At 44.6% G+C, this 22,971-nt stretch overlaps 1 protein-coding gene across 1 annotated transcript; it reads left to right on the forward strand.

Annotated features, from left to right (window-relative positions):
- The first annotated feature begins 9,632 nt into the window (after positions 1–9,632).
- On the forward strand, positions 9,633–22,971 carry LOC311611257 (polyunsaturated fatty acid lipoxygenase ALOX12-like). The gene is made up of 14 exons (XM_084863279.1): positions 9,633–10,028; positions 10,541–10,742; positions 12,235–12,316; positions 12,409–12,531; positions 12,645–12,748; positions 12,964–13,124; positions 14,270–14,413; positions 15,240–15,449; positions 18,353–18,439; positions 19,032–19,201; positions 19,702–19,823; positions 22,006–22,106; positions 22,205–22,375; positions 22,497–22,971. The coding sequence occupies exons 1-14, from the start codon at positions 9,894–9,896 to the stop codon at positions 22,674–22,676; spliced, it is 1,992 nt and encodes a 663-aa protein (XP_084719405.1). The 5' UTR covers positions 9,633–9,893; the 3' UTR covers positions 22,677–22,971.

Consider the following 22,971-nt stretch of genomic DNA (forward strand, 5'->3'; position numbering starts at 1 on the left):
TTCATTGAAAAGCCCAATAATCTATAATTCTGACTAAATCTTGTTTGCATCTATGAATGAGTCTAATTCTTAACTGTCCAGTCATTAATTATACCACATTCACATAACTAATACAGCTTTTTACTTAATGTACCTGCAGTTTTATGACAAACTCATCCAAATTGTTCTTTAGAGGTGCTTTGACTTTGCTTGGCCTCCTAGCCTTCCATAAAAATATTAGGATCAGTTTCTCTTGTTCCAAAAATAAATCCTCTTATGATTCTTATTGGAATTGCTTTGCATCTACATAATTTTTTAAATCTTAAGCTAATTTTGAATTTTTGAAAAATACACACTGAGTTACCTATAACCATTGTGAATTGAATTTACTTATTTTGTTTATATAGTTCACATCTATGTTCATGAATAAGATTGAGCTATTAATTATCTCTTGATCTATCCTTGCCATTATTTTTGTTGTTATTAAGAAGGCTGTCATTTCCCCAAAGAGTAAGTTGGGTAGTGTTCCTCATTCTGTGTTATTTGGGGAAAATTTCACCTAAGGGAAGAATTACCTTTTCCTGGAGTGTTTTATACAATTTCACCTATTTCTTTTTTCAATTTCACATTATCTAGATCTGGTGGTGTTTTTCATGGGGGAAAATTTAAACATACAAACTAAGCTCTAGCTGGTTTGGTTCAGTGGGTAGAGCATTGGCTTATGGAATGAAGGTTTCTGGGTTCAATTCCCATCAAGGCACATGTCCAAGTTGTGGGCTCCTTCACCACAAGGAGGCCTACAAGAGGCAGCTGATCAATAATTCTCTCATCATTAATGTTTCTCCTCCGTTCCTCTCTGAAATCAGTGCAAGTATATATATGAAGAATGAAACTTGGGAGAACACAGCGATAATGGAGTAATTAATGGAGAGATCTCTACCAAGATCCATCTCAGCACCTTTCAAAACTGCACAGTCTCACTCTGGCTGGTTTGGCTCAGTGGGAAGAGCATTGGCCTGTGAACTGAAGGGTTGCAGGTTTGATTCCCAGTCAAGAGCACATACCTTGGTTGCAGGTTTGAACCCCCAGAAGCAACCAATTGATGTGTCTCTCTCATGTTGAAGTCATTCTCTCTCTCTCTCTCTCTCTCTCTCTCTCTCTCTCTCTCTCTCTCTCTCTCTCTCTTTCTCTCTCCCCTCCCTTCTCCCCCCAATGACAAAAATATCCTCAGAGGATTTAAAAAAGAACCACACACACAAAAAGAAAATGCACATCCTCTATAGAGCCAATTATTTCATAGTCCAGATCATGTTCTCCAATATTGTCCACAGAAAATCCTACAGAAGCAGATTCTCAGAGGCAGATGTTAGAAAATATCCTAGGGGTCAAGAGACTGAATGAAGAAAGAGGCTGACAACTCCAGTATTACATCAAGAGTTCATTAAGGGAACTTACATATGAGGCACATCTTAAGTGACAGCAAGACAATATGGGTCTCCTCTATACTTATGTCTTTGCTAAAGAATTTGGCAGGAGCTAAAGAATTATTCAGAACAGGACAAGATGGACAGGGGCCTGGAATGTGACTCATCTGGAATGAGTGAAAATGCTTCATCATGCTTGCCCAGGGTAGGGCAATGGCCTGTTCCAGGAAGCAGCACACGTAGGGCATAGATAGTCTCTGAGGAGATGTACTGCAGGAAGCAATCCCAGTTCCAGCCAGATCTAGTTCAAGGGTCCTGCAGAGGCCACATCATGAAACAGTCTCTCCTCCATAGCAGGGATGAGTCCTCCTTTTTATTTATTTATTATGTATTATGTTTGTTTGTTTGTTTGTTTGTTTGTTGAGAGTATGTTCATTAAAGCTGGGGGAAGTGAAACAAGGAAGGGCTTAGGGTAGAAGAGGCAACAGGAGAGAGCCTAGGTGGGACTGCTTTGGTACTCTAGAAACGTTATGAGGAAGAAATGGGTGTAGGGGAGGCTACTTTGAGTCGCAGGGAAGTCAGAGAAAAGGGGGCCTTGGAGACAAGATCAGGAGGTTAACCAATGCTCCCTTCATTACAAGTCTTGTGGGGACCCTTAGAACTTGTGAGAAAAGGCACACCTGAAGGGGAAGAAAGGCGTGGGTGTGGACATGCTCCCCAGAGGGAGTGTGCCCAGAAATGCTCAACATAAATTATTTTCTCAGTGTGGGAGGTAAAGACGAACAGGTCTAACTCAGATTGGGTACATTCTTCTGTGTTCATGAAAGATAACATTAGATATGCAATACGAAGCCCAGGCTGCTGAGGCTCAGTGGGTTGGAGCGTCATGCCAGGCACCAGAAGATCATGGGTTCGATTCCTGATCAGGACACATGCCTAGGTTAGAGGTTTGATCCCATGTCTGGGTGCATACAGGAGGCAACTGATCAATGTTCCTTTCTCTTTCTTTCTCTCTCTCTCTCTCTCTCTCTCTCTCTCTCTCTCTCTCTCTCTCTGTCTCTCTCTCTCTCTCCCTCTCTCGTTTTTCTCTCTTTTCCTCCCTCTCTTAAATAAATAAAATATTTAATGCAATACTGAGTGATTAATATGAAGACCTTAACAATTGAGCCATTCCTCTTTTTATGCTTACAGCATGAACTTTTTAAAGTCATTAAATGATAAGTATGAATTATATCAAACACAAAAAAAGTATAAGCATTTTATATAAATCTCACAAGATAAATCTCTCATTGCTGTCTTATATCTACTTATAGTATATTGAATTACTATTATTTTTTCAATCTAAAAGATTTGACGAGCCAGACAAGACAAATACTGCATGGTTTCACTTATACATGTGGAATCTTAAAAAAAAAAAAAAAATTTAAAGTCAAACTCCTAGAAACAGAGAATGGAATGGGAGTTGTCAGGGGTTAGGAGTTGGGACAAGTGGGGAAAGATTATAAAAGGGCATAGATTCAGTTATAAAGTAAATAAGGTCTGAGGATCTAATATATAATATGTTTATTATAGTTGGTCATACTGTATTGCATAATTAAAATTTACTAAGAAAGTAGAACTTAAGTGTGTACATCAAAAAATAAAAGGTAACTATGGGAGGTGATGGGTATATAAACTTAATTATGGGAATTTGATATATTTGTAAATATATATCAAATCATCATGATATACACTTTAAATATATTACAATTTTATTTGTTAATTATACCATAATAATGCTTTAAAAAATTGGAAGCCAAAGTACTTTTATGGAGTTAGCCATTTCCCTCTTATCTTACTATACACAACATGTTCACCATTCTTTTTCATTGGCTTATTAAATATAGCCTACTAGCAATTTTTTCTTAATGCCAAAACAACCCATGTCCATTGTAGAAAATGTTGGTAACCTGGATTAACATAAAAGAGTAAAAAAATAATATAAAAATTACCCAAAACTCTACAACCTAGAGATGTTACCTTTATGTACATTTCCTTTCTGTGTAACCAGGGAGAAGGCCTACAGTGCTTATTCCTCCTTCAAAAGGAATTTATCCTTGTATAGCCCCTGTGCCTACTGCTGTCTTAGTTTATGCTATGCAATCCCATTCCGCAAGTCACTCAGATTAGACCAAAGAAGATGAGCACACTATTTGTGCTAGTCAGGTTTGGTCAGGTAAAAAGACACTACCTTGGGTTTTATAAGCCAACTAAAGGGAATTGGTTACACAGGAAATGGAAAAAGCTCAGAAGCCAAATACAAGATGGTGAGGCCACTGAGAGATTAGAAACCACTCTCATCAAAAGACACTAAAAAGACAATCCACAGACTAGAAGAAAGTATTTATAAAGCATGGAGCATCTAATTAAAAATTTGTATTCTGGATGTAAAAAGAACTTTTACAACTCCATAATAAGACAAACAGCCCAATAAAACAAAGTAGACCAAATGTTTTCAGAGACACATTACCAAAGAAAATATATGAATGGCAAATAAGCACCTGAAAAGATGTCCAACATCATCAGTCACCAGGGACAAGCACATTAAAACTAGGATGTCTAAAACTTGAAAGACTGTTGATACCACATGTAGATGAGGATGGAGAGAAATTGGAACACTGAGGATCAGAAAATAAAATGGTATAATTACTTTGGAAAACAGTTTGATAGTTTCTTATAAAGTTAAAGGTTTAATTACCATATGATTCAGCTATTCCCCCTCTAAGTGTTTATTCAAGATAAATAAAAACATCTGTCCACACAGATGTGATGACAGTCAGCCGGCATGGGTATGGTTGAGCATGGACCTATGAACCAGGAGGTCACAGCTCCCTTCCTGGTCTAGACACATGCGCAGATTGCAGGCTGGGGGTGTGTAGGAGGCAGCCAATCAATGATTTTCTCTTATCATTGATGTTTCTATCTCTCTCTCCCCCTTCCTCTCTGAAATTAATTTTTAAAAACGTATTTGAAAATATTTTTTAGAATTAGAAGAAAAACTTGATTATATATGTTCATAAAAATAGTGAATCATGTTCAAAGCAGCATTTTTCATAAATCCAAAATCTGGAAACAAATCCAAATGTTTATAAATAGGTAAGTAAATAAACAAATTGTGGTGTTTCTATACAATGAAGTGTTATTAGGCAAAAAAAAAAAAAAAAAAAAAAAAAGCAATGGACTGAAGAAAAGATGAATACACTTCATCCTATACTATTCACTAAATACAGTTAAAGTTCATGAACATTACACATAAAGCAAATATAAGACTCTAAAGGGTAGAGATAAGAAGAAGACCAGCTCAGAAATGACACGACAGTGAGTTCCCTGGGTTTTCTTTTTTGCCTCATATATCTGGGTCTGGGTGCTGGAGAAGCTGCCAACCTAAAACACCAGTGGGCACAAACAAATAAAAATCACCAAATCTCTCTGGCCAAAGGAAGAGGAAAGGGGCCAACTAGCAAAGCAGAAAACTTTTAGATATATAATCGCTGTGTCCCAGCCAAAAATCATAGAAAGAACCACAGTCCTATCATCCCCTCCCCATCAGCAAATGCTGAATGGGATTCTAGACTTCCACTCTTGCCTGGCTGTACCAAGGCACCTCTCACATTTCCCTCCTGGAGATGGGGGTGGAGGGAGATATCAAGAAGATTGGGTATATTTTGCCAACATAAATAAATGATCTTCAAAATTAATTCTCAGGCATCGCTTTTTTTTTATTAATGTCTATAAAATGAAAAAGAGCAGAGCTTGACTTTCTTAATATTCATACACTGCCACCCACATCTCCAAAAAAAGATAGGCAATTGGCTAACAATCCAGGTTGTGTGTGTTATGTGTGTGTGTGTGTGTGTGTGTGTGTGTGTGTGTGTGAGAGAGAGAGAGAGAGAGAGAGAGAGAGAGAGAGAGAGAGAGAGAGAGAGAGACGGAACAGAATGAATGTGTGTACTTTAATCTTATAAAACAGAGTAGATCTTATCCCTGCTTTATGCGTGAGGGGCTAAAGTTGAAGGAGGGGAAGGAGAATGGGTGAACTAGCCCAGAAAGTGTCATGGCCTTGATTTATATTGTTAACACCCATTCTCTGACACTTAGTGTCACCTTTTGTCCTTGTCAGTTTGATGAATCCACTCCCAAGTTTTATTTATGACTTCTTCATTCTTAAAGCACATTCTTAAATTCTTATGTGCTCATTGTTTTAATAGTTTCTGTTGCTTTGATTAGGACTCCTCCTAGGATGTACAGGGTTCAAAGCAAATAATTTTTTGCAGGCCCTTTATCTATATAAACAACTCGATTAAAAATACATAACACAATTAAAATACATAACACAATATATCTTGCATATTTGAAAAAATATCATTATTCAACTCACACAGGCATACTCTTTCAGCCAGCAATTCCATGTAACAGAACTTTTAAGCAGCACTTGCCTAGGAGATAGCAAAACTGAATGCTGGTATTCACAACTGTTTCTAGCAAGCTGGAGATATTAAATAACCATGAATATCGAGTAACACTGGTATACCTCACCCTTAGGGGAACCAAGACTCTGTCAACTAATGAACAACAGGTCCTAGCCAGTCTGGCTTAATGGATAGAGCATCAGCCTGCAGACTCTAGGGTCCTGGGTTCAATTCTGTTTAAGGGCATGTACCTCAGTTTTCCAGTCTGATCCCTGGTTGGAGCACAAGCAGAAGGCATGCAATTGATGTGTTTCTCTCACATCAGTGTTTCTCTCTCTTTTCCTCTCCCTTCCATTCTCTCTAAAAAGCAATGGGAAAATATCTGAAGGTATGGATTTTAAAAAAACAAAAGAACAACAGGAGTTGCTTCAACCAACTGTGTATCAACCTGTGTAGTCAATCTGCCCTGCCTGTCATAGTATAAGCTTTCAATTTTAATTAGTGTAAACATTAGGAACACCTTTTTTAAAAAATGCTTGACTTACTCCTCTCCAAACTCAGCCAATGTCTTTTGTGGTCCATTCCTCTGTCTGAAAAGTAAAGACAGCTGTGTTGTTTTTCTGGGGGGGGGGGGGTTGTTTGTTTGTTTGTTTTTGTTTGTTCGGGGGTTTTTTCCTTTGTTTTTTTTTATTGTTTGAAGGATTACAAATAGTAGTACATATGTCTCTTTTTCCCCTCTCTTGACCTCCCCCCAACCTCCCCTACCCCCCCCCCCATATGCCTTCACCTACGTGTCTTGTATCCATCGGTCATGTTTATAGGCATGCTTACAAGTCCTTCGGTTGATATCTTACAGGGCCCCCCCCCCAAAAAAAAAAAAAAACCTCCCTTGTCTTCCCGCTATAGTTTGACAGTCTGTTCAATGGGTCTTTATCTCTATAACTATTTTTCCCCATTTCTTTTCTTTGAAAAATCTTACAACTGCAGACTAGAAATAAACATATAATAACAAAAAAGTTTGAGTCCCAAGTTCAGTGTCCTTGTTTTTCTTTTGTTTGTTTGTTTTGCTTTGTTCCTGGGTAGTTTTCTATTATGGTAGCCTATATCCTTTGCATCCTTTCCTTGGGCTCTAACCCAGAGAAGCAAAATTGTCAAATACATAAGGATGTTAAGTACAATCAAGCCCATTGTAGCCTTCAGTGGAGGCCAGGACTGGCCAGGAAGCTTGGCTTCCTCCATCGCCAAGGAAACCCAAGCCTCCTGCTCACTCCGTGGCCACAGCCATCTTGGTTGGGTTAATTTGCATACCTGCTCCTGATTGGCTTATGGGCATGGCTTGTGGGTGTAGTAAAGGTATGGTTAATTTGCATGTTTCTCTTTTATTAGTGAAGATGTAGTTTTGCAACTTAGAGCAAGGAGCCCATCTCAGTTAGGCTCCCACCTTCTCACAGAAACTGGGAGATAGGGCTGCTGTCTTCCTAGATTTAAAAAAGTTGGTTCCCAGGTCCTTAGGAAAGACATTCTTTTGGCACAAAACTGACAAGAAACTTATTTAGATCTATACACATTTCAAAGAGACAAAGAACTTACAATTACAAGTTTGCTAAAGTAAATGCTCTAAGAAAAGGGAGGGTGGGGAAAATCTGTTTAACAGGGAAAATCAAGCCTCCCATTTACCATGTTTGATTTGTCCTTACAGTTAGTGTTTTTCCTTATGTGAGCCACAGGAAGGACCGAGGGCTTGACTTTCCTGGGCCTTTTGCAGCAGGGAAGCCCACATCTGCCACATGTGCAAGCCAAAGCTAAACCCCTTTTCTGCATACTCCCAGGGCCCTGGTCTCTGTGCCAGTAACTGACTCCCACGTTCTCATTACCTCTCTTTGCAGAACAAGTTAGCTTCTTGATCAAAGTTGCTCTCACTGTTATTCCCCAGAGGGTATGGGTGAGAAGGATGGATCTTACATTTCATAGGCAAAAAAGATTGTTTAAAAAAGGAGTTAAAAAAAAGATTGTTTAAAAAATATATACACTGCATGGTATACATTTTCTGGAAGCTTGCTTTTCTCACTCAAGAGATAGATATCTTGGAAAGCTCTACAGTTCAGTAGTTATGCGTCTGACTCATTCTTTTAAATGGCTGCATGGTGCTCCCCAGTGCACCCAGCCATTCCTCTGTTGATGAGCATTCAGATATTAAAATATTTCTTCTAATTAATAATTAATTTTCCTTTCAATGTGCATGAATCCATGCACTGGACCACTAATTTTGTCATAAATATATAAAAAACTTCCCAGCCAGAGTAGCTCAGTGGTTGAGCATCAACCTACAAACCAGGAGATCTAGGTTCAATTACCGGTGAGGCGAGTGCAAGAGGCAGCCAATCAATAATTCTCTCTCATCATTGCTGTTTCTATCTCTCTGTCCTTCTCTGTTTTTCTCTGAAATCAATAAAAATGTGTATTTTAAAAAAGATATAAGAACTTCACTTTTTCTATAATTAAGCCTATTAATTATGCAGATGGTCACCAATTACCATGTGAAGTTAGAATAAACCATGTGTGACAAATGGTAGTATCAAGCCCCTTGAGGAGCAGTTTTGTCTATCTTGAGAACATGTGTGCAATGTTGTATCTGCTTGGCTACATAAAAAGATGAGATGTCTCTATCTTTACAATCTCATTGGTTAATGCTTATTCAATAGTAAGTCCAGTCGGGCTGGTATGGCTCAGTGGTTGAACATTGACTTGTGAACCAGAAGGTCGGGGTTCAATTCCTGATCAGGGCATATGCCCAAGGTTGTGGGCTCAATCCCCAATGTGGGTTATGCAGGAGACAGCCAATCAATGATTCTCTCTCATCATTGATGTTTCCATCTTTCTCTCCCTCTCCCTTCCCTTCTAAATAAATAAAATTAAGTAAATAAAAATATTTTTAAGTAATAAGTCCATTCTCTTTCTTTACTACCATCATGGAGAGGTTTTTCAGGATTGGGAAACTGTTTTTGATTATTTTCCCCACAGCATAATGTGTGAACTTAAAAGGAAAAGAGAAAAAGTGGGAGGAAGGGTCTGAAGTAGTGAGACCTGGGACCTGGAGGGACATGGAGAAACAGTATGTGGTGGCAAAGGCAAAGCAGAGGCATTTCTGGAGGAGTGAAGCTGGCATTCAGTTGGAAATTGTTTCCACTCTGCAAATAACAGAATACTAGCAGCTAATACACACCAGGACTATGTGCCAGGCACTGTTCTAAGGGTTTAAACATGAACTCATTTAGCTCACACAGTAGCTTGGATTACTGTTCTTGGGTATTCACCCCTCAATGCCCTGTGACCTCATAGCACAGTAGAGTGGTGAGGAAGTACCACCAGCACCCGGCCTCAGAGGCAACCCTCTACCCTTACCCCACCTCTGCCCAGCTGCTCTGGTAAACAAAACCCTCCATTGCAGCAGCCGGGGGCCAGCCAAGAGGCGAAGGTGGCGACAGTGGCAGGTGGTTCAGCCTTGTTTTGAATAGATGAAAGAGGCCACCTACACAGGAACCCCAATTATCAGATCTCCCTCCTCCCTATCACTCCAAATCAAAAGGGGAAGGACGATGAGCGTGAGGGGGTGGGAATGGAGGAGGAAGAGGAGGAGGAAGGGGACCCACTTTCACAATGGGAAAGTGAAACACTAGCCGCACCCAATCTCTCCAGTCCTCCCCCTCCCCCTGCTTAGCTCCGCCCACCTCTCCTCCTCGGGCCCTCCCCGAGATGCCAGCTCCGCACAGAAGCGCTCTCCTGAAAAGGAGGACCAGGAGGAAGCCACGCCAGAGCGCACAGGGCTTGTCTCCGCTGCCTCCTCGCTGCACCGGCTGCTGGAGCGAGCCCGCCTCGTGCTGGCCATCAGGGGGAGGAAGGCCTATTCTTGCACGAATCTTCGTGCATCTGGCTTCTAGTCTTTAAAGACCCAAACTGACCCTAGAGCTTCTGCACTCCCGCCCTGCGTGATCCCGAGAATCGCAGGACGCGGCTCCCATCACTTGGCTACTAGAGTCCCGCCATGGGCCGCTACCTCATCCGCGTGGCCACCGGGGCCTGGCTCTTCTCCGGGTCGTTCAACCTCGTGCAGCTGTGGCTGGTGGGGGATCGCGGGGAGGCGGAGCTGGAGCTGCAGCTGCGGCCAATGAACGGCCAGGTCAGCGCCGGGAGCCCGGACCCCAATCCCTGCCGGGCTCACGGCAGGAGGACGGGAGCCAGTAATGGCGCGAACTCGCCCACTGGGACTTCCAGGAGTTAGGACGCCGGCCCCTAAGCGGGGAGAGGGCCGGGCGGGGCTCAACCCCTTCCTTCCTCCGGCACCGACCTTGGTCCTCGCAGCCTCTGCTACTTTCCCAGGTGACCCCAGGCCAGTGTCCTAGGATGAATGGTCACAGGGAAGGTCCCAGGAGAGCGGGGCGCGGGGAGAGCTCAGTTAGTGGACCGGGTTGGTGATGATGCTCCTCGTTCCATTCAAGTCACTCAGGGCCTCGCCCCAAGTTCCCGTCTTCCCGGTGAGATGGGGCATCTGAGACGGTGCAGGTGTTTGGAGGAGGCAATGCTGTCCCTGGAGGCCGTGCCCCCGAACTCCACAGAGGACCCCGCACCCTCAGTTAAGCGCCCTCTCCCGGGTCCCCGCTACTGGTTCTCACCGGGTTCTGGTCCCCACAGGTGGAGGAGTTTGAGCAGGACATTCCCCAGGACTTGGGGTCACTGCAGTTCTTGAAGTTGCGCAAACACCACTCCCTGGTGGACAACGCCTGGTTCTGCGACCGCATCACCGTGCAGGGCCCGGGAGCCTTGGAGGAGGCCGCCTTCCCCTGCTACCGCTGGGTGCAGGGCGAGGGCCTGCTGACCCTGCCCGAGGGCACCGGTGAGGGGCCGCTTGGGGAAGTGGGTGCAGGGCCCAGGGATAAGAGGAGGGTTGGGGGAGGAGAATTGCGCTGAGGTTTGAAAAATTGCGTCCTCAGGAGGTTAAGGTGGGCAAGAGAGAGATGGGGAAGTTATACTTCAAATTAAATAGAGTGGAAGTGGGACTGGACAGGGAAATGAGTGATGTGTAGAATGTGAGCAGAGGGAATGGGGGAGGGGCAGCCATGCTGGGAAGCAGAAGAGCCAAAGAGAAGGGGAAAGGAGATCTCCATGTGACTGGGAACAAGTTAGGGCAGGGACAGGTAAGGCTACCCTGTTTCCCCGAAAATAAGGCAGTGTCTTATATTAATTTTTGCTCCCAAAGATGTGCTAGGTCTTATTTTCAGGGGATGTCTTATTTTTCCATGAAGAAGAATACGGTACGCATTTATTGTTAAATGAAAATAAAGGAAATTTATTACCTGTATATGGTACGGTAGTACGGTGGTTGTCAACACAAACCGGACAACTGTGAATCCTACAGCATCAAGAATTTACTCATTTATTCAATGACAATCATGTCATCATCTTCTGCAACATCATCATAACAATCCAATTCCTGAATTTCCTGGTGAATTTCTTGTGACTCCATTTCTTTCAGAATCAGTGGACCAAAACTCTCATGTTTAGCCTAGGAGGGCCTTATTTTCGGGGGGGGGGGGGTGCCTTATATTTCACTCAGAAGGAAACCTGTAAGTAGGTCTTATTTTCGGAGGATGTCTTATTTTCAGGGAAACACGGTAGTACATGGTACCCCTGAGAGGAGGCAGGTAAGAGGAGCAATAAATGATATGACCATGAAGAGCTGGTTTGGCTGTGACAACATGGAAAGACACCTGTGAGGGCAGGGAGCACACTGACTGGGGTGGGGGCGAATAAGGACAGCAAATATTGAATTAGTTGCTGTGGGAAATGAGAGAGGAATACAGAGACAATGAGGGCAAGAACAAATATGGTTGGAAATATAAAATATATGATTTTGATATAGGTGTAAGTAGTGATAAGAGTAGGAAGAAGCCAGTAACTATAGAAGCACTCAGGGCTTCTGAGGTGTGGCAGGTGAGGTTCAAGAAGTGAATATTTATCAAATATATAGTAGAAAAAAAGATATGGGCATAGGGGTGATTAAGATTTTATCACCATAATCCAGGTGATTTATTCAACCATAGATATTGATGAAATAGGACCAGGTAGGGAAAGATGAATTAAGGGACAAGAAAATGGTGGCAAGCATGAAACTTTGGTCTCAAGGCAAGAGATGAGGCTGAGGTAAGTGAGACCAGGAGGGCAAAGTTGGGATAAAAGTGTCTGGGGTCTCAGTGAACTGAGGCACAGTCAGGAATAAAAGCGACAGAGCACAACTGAACCATGGACCACGATATGATAAAGGACGGTGAGGACAAGCAGCACAGGACCACACAAAACTGTGGCCGATTGTCTTCATGTCTTCCCAGCCCGCCTGCCAGGAGACAATGCATCGGATGTGTTCCAGAAACATCGAGAGAAGGAACTGAAGGAAAGACAGCAAATATACCGGTGACCACCCACCCATATTAGACCCCAAGTTTCACCCCCTATCCCCTGACCCTGCCTACATCACTGACCCGAACCCTGTCCCCATGTCCTAGCTGGGCCACCTGGAAGGAGGGCTTACCTCTGACAATAGCTGCAGGCAGTGAGGATGATCTACCTCCAAATACAAGATTCCACGAGAAGAAGAGGCTGGACTTTGAGTGGACACTGAAGGCTGGGTGAGGAAAAGCTGGAGCTCAGTAGAGTAAGGGCTGGGAGACCCAGGAATGGTGGTAAATAGTGAGGGGCTGAGGAATCAGCTAATGGGTTCATGCCTCAATGCCTGTCCTAGGGCACTGGAGATAGCCCTCAAGCGTGTTTACACTCTCCTGAGCTCTTGGAATCATCTGGAGGATTTTGATCAGATCTTCTGGGGTCAGAGGAGCTCCCTGGCTGGTCAGTGATTCCCCCAGGTGTCTATAACCCCTTGATTGGCTGGAGGAAAGACATTGAGTTATGATGAACATACTCCTCCTCTTTGGGGTGATGAACATACAATATACAGATGAAGTATTATAAAATTATACACCTGAAACCTATATAATTTTATTAACCAATAAAATATATCAATTTTTTTAAATCCTCCTCCTTACCCCACTCCGACCCCACAGAGAAGGTTCACCAGTGCTGGCAGGAAGATGAGCTTTTTGGCTACCAGTTCCTCAATGGCGCCAACCCCATGCTGCTGAGACGCTCCACCTCTCTGCCCTCCCGGCTGGTGCTGCCCCCAGGGATGGAGGAGCTTCAGGCCCAGCTGGAGAAAGAACTCCAGGTACAGCCTCCAGCCCTTTATTGTCTTCTTGTCTGTGTGGGAAGAAGTGGTAAAGGGGAGGGACTAAAGGAAGGAGGCTCTGGCAACCCACTGTCCCTGAATGCAGAATCCTGTGCCAGAAAAAAAGCCAGAGATGATAAAATATGTAGGAGAAACTAAGAGGAACTCCTAGCATAGATGTCTAAGGCACATACAGGTGGGGCCAGAGATGTGATCTGGGACAATGACATTCCCTGGCTGATGTAAGTACTCCCAATACCAAGGATGAAGAATGCACTGCCAGGTGGGGAGAACTGAAGAGTTTCAGGGAGGAGGAAAGCTGGATACAGAAAAAATGAGTTGGTGGTAAGGCAGATGAACAAAGCAGGATGTGAGCATGTCTGTGTGCCTGTGTCTGGATCCCATGGCAATGGTGGTCAGGGAACCTCTGTGGATTACTTGGCAGAGGAGGTGAGATTTGGACAGCGAGTGGAATAGTGTTTGCTGAGCTGATGGGCGCCCAACACGAGAGCAGAGCACTGGGGACACTGGGGAAGGGGCACAGCCATCTTGACAACGGGAGAGTTTGCAATGCAGACTGGACTGAGAGCCCAGGTTCTAAACCCAGACCTGCCACCACAAAGCCTGCACAACCCATCAAACCACACTAGGTTGTTTCTTCATTTATATAAAATGAGAGGAATTGGAAACCTGGCTGGTTTGGCTCAGTGGATAGAGCATCTGCTCACAGACTCAAGATCCCAGGTTCGAGTGCAGTCAAGGGCACGTACCTCAGTTGCAGGTTCCCTGGCTCTGGTTACAGTGTGTGCAGGAAGCAACCAATCAATGTCTTTCTCGCATCGATGTTTCTCTGACTTTCCCACTCCCTTCCACTCTCTCTAAAAATTAATGGAAAAATATCCCCAGGTGAGGGTTAATAAACAGCAAATGAGAGGAATTGGACAAGAAGCTCTGGTTCTGCCAATAGAACTCTGGTACTGAATAGGATAATGGCAAGAAGTATATAAATATCTTTATTTTTAATTAAATTTATTGGGATGATATTAGTTAATAAAAGATAAATGTCTTTATCTTTCCCCCTTTGCCCTGTTCCTCTGGAAGTCGATCTTGAACTCTAACCATGGATATGTTCCTCTGTTCCCCAGAACGGTTCCCTGTTTGAGGCTGACTGCATCCTTCTGGATGGAATTCCAGCCAATGTGATCCGAGGAGAGCAGCAGTACCTGGCTGCCCCCCTCGTCATGCTGAAGATGGAGCCCAGTGGGAAGCTGTTGCCCATGGTCATCCAGGTGAGGCACCTGGGGCATCCGCCTCCCAACACTGCCCTCTGTTTACCCAACCTCTGCTCCCAGGGGCCCATCCCCCAGCTCTGGGCTCCCAAATGCCATCCTCACACAGTGAGATGTGTCCTCCTGTCAGTCTTTGCTTACAGCCTGGTTTTCCTTGACTCACCCAACTGGAAGTACTTGTTCAAGAGTCATAATGGCCTCTTGGAGTTCTCACCCTGTACTCAGTGGTTCTCAAACTTTAGTGTGCGTTAGTTAGAACCACGGGAAGGGCTAGTTAAAACACAGGTTCTGGGTCCACCACCAGATTTTCTGATTCAGTAGATCTCGGGTGGGGACTGAGAATTTGCCTTGCTAACAAGTTCCAAAGTGATGCTGCTGCTGCTGGTTTGGGAACACACTCTGAGAATCACTATTTACTCTCTCGGTAGCCTTGACTCTAAATATACATTGTTTCCTGAATATCTTTTCTCCCAAAGTTCTCAACATTCAGCAAATACTGTCAACTATCTAACACATCCAGCTTCTCCTTTCAGTGCCCCCACCCTAACTCAGAACCTCACCACATTTCTCCCAAACCACTGTTAGAATCTCTTTACTGGGCTCCTGCTTCTGACTCTCCTGCCTTCAACCTGACCATCATGGCTCGGGACTCATATGGCCGCACAGCCAGTGAGAGGCTGGGTGGAAAGGTCCTTGTTCCTCCTACTAGATTACAACTTCCTGGATAAGAATAACCTTACTCAGTCCTCTTTGTTCCCCCAGTAAGGTGACCATAATGTCATTCATAAAGTAGAAGTTCAATAAATGTTCAATTACTTTTTTCCAGATCCAGCCTCCCAGCCCCAGCTCCCCCACCCCACCACTGTTCCTGCCTTCAGATCCTCCACTTGCCTGGCTCCTGGCAAAGTCCTGGGTTCGAAATTCAGATTTCCAACTGCATGAGCTCCAGTATCACTTGCTCAACACTCATCTGCTGGCTGAAGTCATCGCTGTCGCCACCATGAGGTGCCTCCCAGGACTGCACCCTGTCTTCAAGGTACATCCTCTACCCTCCATGTCAGATCTTGCTGGCCAATATCAAATGATACTACAGCAGAAAAAAAAAAATTTTTATACCAACTTGTGAAAGAAAGAGAGAAGAGTAGAAGGAAGAATGTATCTGTATTTTAAGACATATTTAAATTGCATCAAGTCACCTACTGTTTCTTCAGGACATGTTATAAAGGAACCCTCTGAAATTCCAGAGACCTGGCAATCTAGCAATGAGCCTGGAGTATTGCTGGACTGTTGTTAGGAAAACAAACCCTTGTTCCTGTCATAGGAGATTTATTGTTTATCCAGGAAGACAAGTGATGCCTATAAGAACCAACCAGTGAATAACATCAGGAACTAGAATTTAAAATCATGAGACAGCCTATAAACACCATCGTATTGATGGAAAATACCCCACCCCAACTGAGGAGTCTGTAGTAGGAATGAATCAAAAGACAAGGAGAGCAGTCCAGTGGGTTACTTATACCTGCCCAGGAAATAGGTGGAGAAAGACATGCAAGGTGGCTTCAGGAATGACAAGAAAACAGATTAAAGACTTAGAGGAAACAGCAGGTGCACATGCCTGTGAATAAGAGTGAAAAGGGAAAGGTCACAGGTCTAAGCTGTAACTCCTTAGAGTCCACAGGATGGGTGGGTTGTAATTTTTTAAAACAGGATTTCAGTGTCTACTGCTAGGCAGAAGGCAGCAAAGTAAGACTTGTGCTTGCTTGAAAGTATTCTCAAAAAATTGATGACACCTTAGATACAGGGAACATGGCAGAGAAGGGACAACACTGAGACAAGCCTGTGAACCAGAGTAACTGTCAAAAACAGCAAAGTCATGAGAGGAAGCCAGTTTGGAAGCAAACACAAAGCAAACACAAGGTGTTCAGGGTCAGGTCCCCGGAGTTTGAGGTGTGGGCAAAATATGCATATGAGTATCTGGGTAAGGAGAACTGAACTGTGTTTCAAGCTGAGGGTTTACACCCTGACCCAAAAACCTGCCCAATAGTAGCTATGGCCTCAGTAAGTCTGGGGTAAAATGGACGAGATGGAATCCAGTGTGATTAATAGAATCTTGGATTTCACTGACCTCATGATGCTCCTCCCTCACAATCTGCTGCTCAACCCCCTTTACTAGTTCATCCCTTTCCACACCTCCATCCGCTCAACAAAACAGCTTCATCTCCTGGCAAACCGCTAAGCTGTCATCAGGACACAGGAGAACTACCCTGTACATGTAGGTAGGCTCTGGATTCAGACTGCCAGCATCTAATCCTGAATTCTGGCCTCAGAACTGACCACAGTCTTGCTTCAGTGTCCTGATCTCTAAATGAGGACAACAGGAGCCCCACCGTGGGTTGGTGAAGGATAAAATGACATAACAATGTAACACAAGCTGAAAGCTAGAAAAACCATTAGTTCTTGCAATTGCAATTATTATTACTCTTATTAGGAATTGACTGTCCTCAGGTATCTTCTCTCCTCATGTGGAGTTGGACTTGCTATGACACTCAGCCTCTTTCATCAACTTTCTGAAAAATTTCAGACCATGAGCTGTTTGACACCAGAGATATCACTTGGGTCATTCCCTGTATCTAGGATCAACTCAGATAAATACAAACTCTACAAGAGACCTGTGTATAAACTGAGTCGAAATGAACACAAAATAGTCTGAGATAAAAAGAATTGTATGTGAGTATCAGGGGGCCTTACCTAAGGAACGCTATTTTTTTAAAAGCTATTGTATTAAAGCCCTCGCTGGTTTGGCTCAGTGGATAAAGCATCCGCCTGCAGACTAAAGGGTCCCAGGTTTGATTTTGGCCAAGGGCATGTGCCCAGGTTGCAGGCTCAATCCCAGTACAGGAGGCAGCCAATCAATGGTTCTTTCTCGTTATTGATGTGTTTATCTCTCTCTCCCTCTCCCTTCCTCTCTGAAGTCAATTAAAAACTAAGAATTTTTAAAAGCTGTTAAAGATAGACGGGACCTAACTGCCTAACTGGGGGTTGGGCAGATTTGACGACAGCCCCTCTGCTGCTTAAATAAGTAGTTCAGAATGATTCCTCTCATTCTGAGGAGAGGTGCTCACCCCCTAAAAGCCAACAGTGAAGTGGCCAGCGGATAAGGGTGTGGCTTTGATAATGAGTAGAAGGGTAATTATAAACTATGAGGATACAAATGATAGAACAAAAGAAAATTAAAAGGGCTGTGCTGATTCTTTAAAATCAAACACTCGAAGTAGAAATAATGAAAACAAATGATACAGCTGAGACTTCAAGTCTTCTGTGTGTACTAAACCCTCTTCATACATCACTCACCTAAGCATCACCACTGCCTCCTGAGATAAAAAACCCTATGATCACCCCCTGTTGGCAGATGAGGTGATAGGTAGGGAATGAGACAGATTATTATTAGAGGGTCCATTACTTTGGACAGGGATCAAAGTGTAGATTGAAACCCAGGTCGGTCTAGTTCTAGAGCCTGACTCACAGGGGAATAAAGAGCATGAGAATGAGTGACCAGAGAATCAGAAGGAGACCAGCCTGCAAAGGCACTAGCAAGGAGGAAAGCATCATGGACAGGAGGCCACCATGCTGAGCACCACTCCCTGATAAAGAAGGGCCCAAGCAGCCAAAACCGGTTTGGCTCAGTGGATAGAGCGTTGGCCTGTGGACTGAAAGGTTTTGGCCAGGTTTGATTCCAGTCAAGGACATGTACCTTGGTTGCGGGCACATCCCCAGCAGGGGTATGCAAGAGGCAGCTGATCAATGATTCTCTCTCATCGATGTTTCTAACTCTCTATCCTTCTCTCTTCCTCTCTGTAAAAAGACAATAAAATATATTTTTAAAAAAGAAGGACCCAAGCATATCCTCCACAAACCACCCCTCCACCCTTCTCCCTCCAGCTCCTGATCCCACACACCCGCTACACCATGGAGATCAACACACGGGGACGAGGCCAGCTCATCTCAGATGGAGGTGTGTTTGATAAGGTAAGGAGGTAATGGAATGTGGAGCTACCTAATCATACAACTCTGCATGACCTCCTGTCACTTTTAAGATCTCAGACTGACCTGGCTGGTGTGGCTCACTTGATTGAGCATTGTCCCATGGACCGGGAGGTGACTAATTGATTGCTGGTCAGGGCAATCTCTCCCTCTCCCTTTTTCTCTATTTTTTAAAATATATTTTATTTATTTTTTACACAGGAAGGGCGAGAGTTAGAGATTTAGAAATATCAATGAGAGAGAAACATCAATCAGCTGCCTCCTGCACACACCCTACTGGGGATGTGCCTGCAACCAAGGTGCATGCCCTTGACCAGAATTGAACCTGGGACACTTCAGTCCACAGGCAGATGCTCTATCCACTGAGCCAAACCAGTTAGGGCCCTTTTTCTCTCTTTAAAATCAATAAAAACATTTATTTTTAAATCCCAGACCAATTTGTGTGAATGCCCTGACCCTTAAGCCCAGGAGCCTGGCCCTTTTTACTCATGTCTTTAAATGTGAGAACCTCACATCTGAGCCTCCTGTACACTATGCTCTTTCTTCTTCCTCAGGGCTTCTCCTCTCTTTGTTCCAGGCTATGAGCACAGGCAGAGGGGGCCACGTGCAGTTGATGCGTCAGGCCATGGCTCAGCTGACCTACCGCTCCCTCTGTCCTCCTGACGATCTGGCTGACCGGGGCCTGCTGGGAATCCCAAGTGCCCTCTATGCCCAGGATGCTTTACGGCTCTGGGACATCATTGCTCGGTGGGTGAGAGTGGGAGCTGAGAAAGGAAGGGCCATTGGGGACAATGAGAATGGGGCTCTGGCCTGAGGTCAGCATGGGGCACAGGAAACATGAAAAAAGAAGGATCAGACATGAGGAGCAGGAGACTCAATCCTGGGAGAGAAGAGGAAGAATGAGGAGAAGGTGGGTATGGTTCGATAGGAATAGACTAGGATGGGGGTAGAGAGCATCAGCTGGGATAGCCGTGAATGAGGAAAGAGATCTGGACAAATCAGTGTTTTTGTCAGGAAGAATGACTACACCTTATATAGAGAATTTCTAGAAATGATGACCCACATTTTCATTCTTTTCTATGCTAATGTGTAGAAAGAGCTGGGGAATGTCCCAAAAGACTAGTCTTGAAGGATCTACACTCAGACACAGTAAGAGTGTGTTGGGCAGAGGCCACAGAAAAGAATTAATGGTCAGAAGCTAGAGCCTTGTTCTCTCAAGGAGCTCAGCTCCCTTCTCCTCTGGGCAGGTACGTGGAGGGGATCATCCACCTCTTCTACCACGGGGATGACGTCGTGAGAGGGGACCCTGAGCTGCAGGCCTGGTGTCGGGAGATCACTGAGGTGGGGCTGTGCCAGGCCCAGGACCGAGGTGAGATCCCTCCCCAGAGAAGGAAGCTCCTCAGACACTCTGCTTGGAGCCTCTTATCAGCCATGTCCTTCTGGGGACATGATCCCAACCTCTCATTACCCTCTCTCCCTCTAAACATGAAGTATCTGAATCCCATTCCCACCTCCTAGGTGTTAGGACCATCCGAGAAGCCCAAGGATTATTCCCCTCAGAGACCTTGACCATAAACTTTTATGTCCCTCCCCTTTGCCTCCAACCTGCCACAGCATTAGGCCCAGTGGGTCCAGAACAGCCAGTGGGTAGGGGATCTGCCCAGGCCCTACTAGAGTCATCTCTCCCATGGTGTCTATTTTCCTGCCTGAGGACATGAATGGGAAGATTTTTCCATCATGACCCACGCTGGTTTTCCTCTCTTATCCTATCTGCTACTATCCAGCGCACACAGAGGGTCCAGGCATGCAAGGTCATTCTAAGTGCAAGCTCAATACTATACCTTTGGCTCAAATCTAAACTCAGTTCCCTGTCCCTTGGGAATCATATTCCTTTTGCCAATCTATCCTCTCCCGGCCACCTCACCCCTGCTAGGATCTAGCCACTGGCTTAAGATCTAGTCATTAGCTATAGCATACCCTAATCACACTTAACTGCTGGGGAAGAAATTGCCTTTCTTGAGTTCTCCTAGTTCATCCTCCTCTCTCCAACACGCGTGGACCAACCTTGACCACTTCAAATCGTCCTTCAGTCCCTGCTCCTCATACTTCACACCAGCATCTGCCTCTGTATAACACCTACTGACATTTATTGGGGGGGGCCAGCATGGCCAGACCCTGGTGATCCAGTGAGCAATAAACCAACACCTGCACTCTGGAGGGGCCCCTCCCTGCGGAATCTGAGGCTGCATCATCCCCACCCTCCCAGGACCAACTCTCTACAGGGGTCCTCAAACTTTTTAAAGTGGGGGCCAGATCACGGTCCCTCAGAGAGCTGGAGGGCCGGACTATATGAACTACTAATTCCTACTGTAACACCTTGGCTGCGCTCACTGCCCAAAAAACCTGGCGGGCAGGATCAGACTCCCCTGGGGGCTGCATGTGGCCCGCGGGGCGTAGTTTGAAGACCCCTGCTAGTAAGACATCTCCATACTGTTCCTTAGGCTCCACATGCCCCCAAAAGTCTCTACTTCCTCTGCCTGGCCATCTTTTCCTCAACTAGTATCAATAACAACTTTCACATGTTAACTTTAACCTCCAGCTAACTACCTCTCATTCTCTCCCCCTAGTTCTCATACCTGACTTTTACCCAATTTTCCCAACAGACTTGTGGAGGAAATGTGCTAAGATTAAAAACTATCAGAAATTAGCAGTCAGCCCGAAACCAGTTTGGCTCAATGGATAGAGCGTCGGCTTGGGGACTGAAGGGTCCCGGGTTCCATTCTGGTCAAGGGCATGTACTTGGTTGCGGGCATATCCCCAGTAGGGGGTGTGCAAGAGGCAGCTGATCGATGATTCTCTCTCATTGATGTTTCTAACTCTCTATCTCTCTCCCTTCCTCTCTGTAAAAAATCAATAAAATATATATATTTTTTTTAAAGAAATTAGCAGTCAGAATCCCGAGTTCAAGGTCAGCCTCTGCCTTTTCCCAACTGTGTCCATTTTATCTATAAAAAGAGAGTGATTACACTTGTTCCACTTGACTGATAGAATTATTAGGTGGCCTGGGACAATTTTTGGAAAGCCTCTCTTGGCTATGACACTAGAAATCATGACTTCTCTTATTCCTCACCTTATAATTTAGGCACTTATAATTCCCTATCTGGGAATAGGGGAAGCAACCCTAAATTCTTAACCATTTTTTAAGACAGAAGATATTTGATTAGTCAACCTTTTCAGCCCCCAACCCTTCCATAATGACAATAATTACTACTTACTAAGCAGTTAAATCAATATCTGATACAGCATCTCATTTAGAAGGTAAGTATCATCCACACTTTATAGGTGAAGAAACTGAGGTCAGAGAAATTAATTGGCCTAACATGTCCAAACTAGATTGCTTGAGCCTGAACTGAAAATCATGTCTGATGCAAATATATTTGAATAAATGAACCAACACCCATCAATTCCAATAGGCAGACATCCCAAGACATCAACCTTTATTTCTCTCCTCTCATGCTGTAGGCTGTGAATCCTGTTTCTTTCCTCCCCAGGTTTCCCTGTCTCCTTCCAGTCTCGGAATCAACTCTGCCATTTCCTTACCATGTGTGTGTTCACGTGCAGTGCCCAGCATGGGGCCATCAACAAGGGCCAGGTATGGACACATGAAAGCCCAGGGCCCTGAAAGCAAGTGAGAGATAGGGGTTCAAACACTAAGTGCCAGGATCCTAAGGTTGTACTTTCTTTCCCCAGCTGGACTGGTATACCTGGGTCCCCAATGCCCCATGCACAATGCGAATGCCCCCACCCACCACCAAAGAAGATGTGACAATGGCCACTGTGATGGGCTCACTCCCTGATGTCCAACAGGCCTGTTTTCAAATGGTCATCACATGGCATCTGGGTCGACGCCAGCCAGACATGGTAAGTGAGGACTCCAGGGAAAGAGAAATGATTATGGGAGGGGAACATCAGAGTAAGGAGCTAGGCTCAAGGTGCTTCAGCCTTCAGACTAGAAACTGGTTGATCTTTTGTTCCTTCTTAGGTTCCTCTGGGGCATCACAAAGAAAAGTATTTCTCAGGCTCCAAGACCAAAGCTGTACTGGACCAATTCCAAGCAGATCTGGAAAACTGGGAAAAGGAAATGACAGCCCGGAATGAGCAGCTTGACCTTGCCTACGAATACTTAAAGCCCAGCAACATAGAGAACAGTATCACTATCTGAGCTCTATGGTGCCCCCACCTGGAGACCTTCAGCTCTCCCAAATAAATTCTCTACTTCAGTATCCCACGGGCAGGCCACACAGTCTCTGTCACAACTACTAATCTTCTATTGTAGCAAAAATTAGCCAATATCTGCCCTAGCCAGTCAGCCTACAGATTGAAGGGTCCCTGGTTCAATTCTGATCAAAGGCATATGCCCAGGTTGCAAGCTTGATCCCCAGTAAGGGGCATGTTGGAAGCAGCTGATCAATGATTCTCTCTCATTATTGATGTTTCTATCTCTCACTCTCCCTTCC

Source organism: Pipistrellus hanaki (genome assembly GCF_964339955.1).
Source record: "Pipistrellus hanaki genome assembly, chromosome: 16".
Classification (NCBI taxonomy): Eukaryota; Metazoa; Chordata; class Mammalia; order Chiroptera; family Vespertilionidae; genus Pipistrellus; species Pipistrellus hanaki.

Coding starts and splice junctions, on each gene's coding strand:
- LOC311611257 (XM_084863279.1), top strand. CDS start 9,894: ATGGGCCGCTACCTCATCCGCGTGGCCACCGGGGCCTGGCTCTTCTCC. Junction 10,029..10,540: donor TGCGGCCAATGAACGGCCAG/GTCAGCGCCGGG, acceptor TGGTCCCCACAG/GTGGAGGAGTTTGAGCAGGA. Junction 13,125..14,269: donor AGCTGGAGAAAGAACTCCAG/GTACAGCCTCCA, acceptor TCTGTTCCCCAG/AACGGTTCCCTGTTTGAGGC.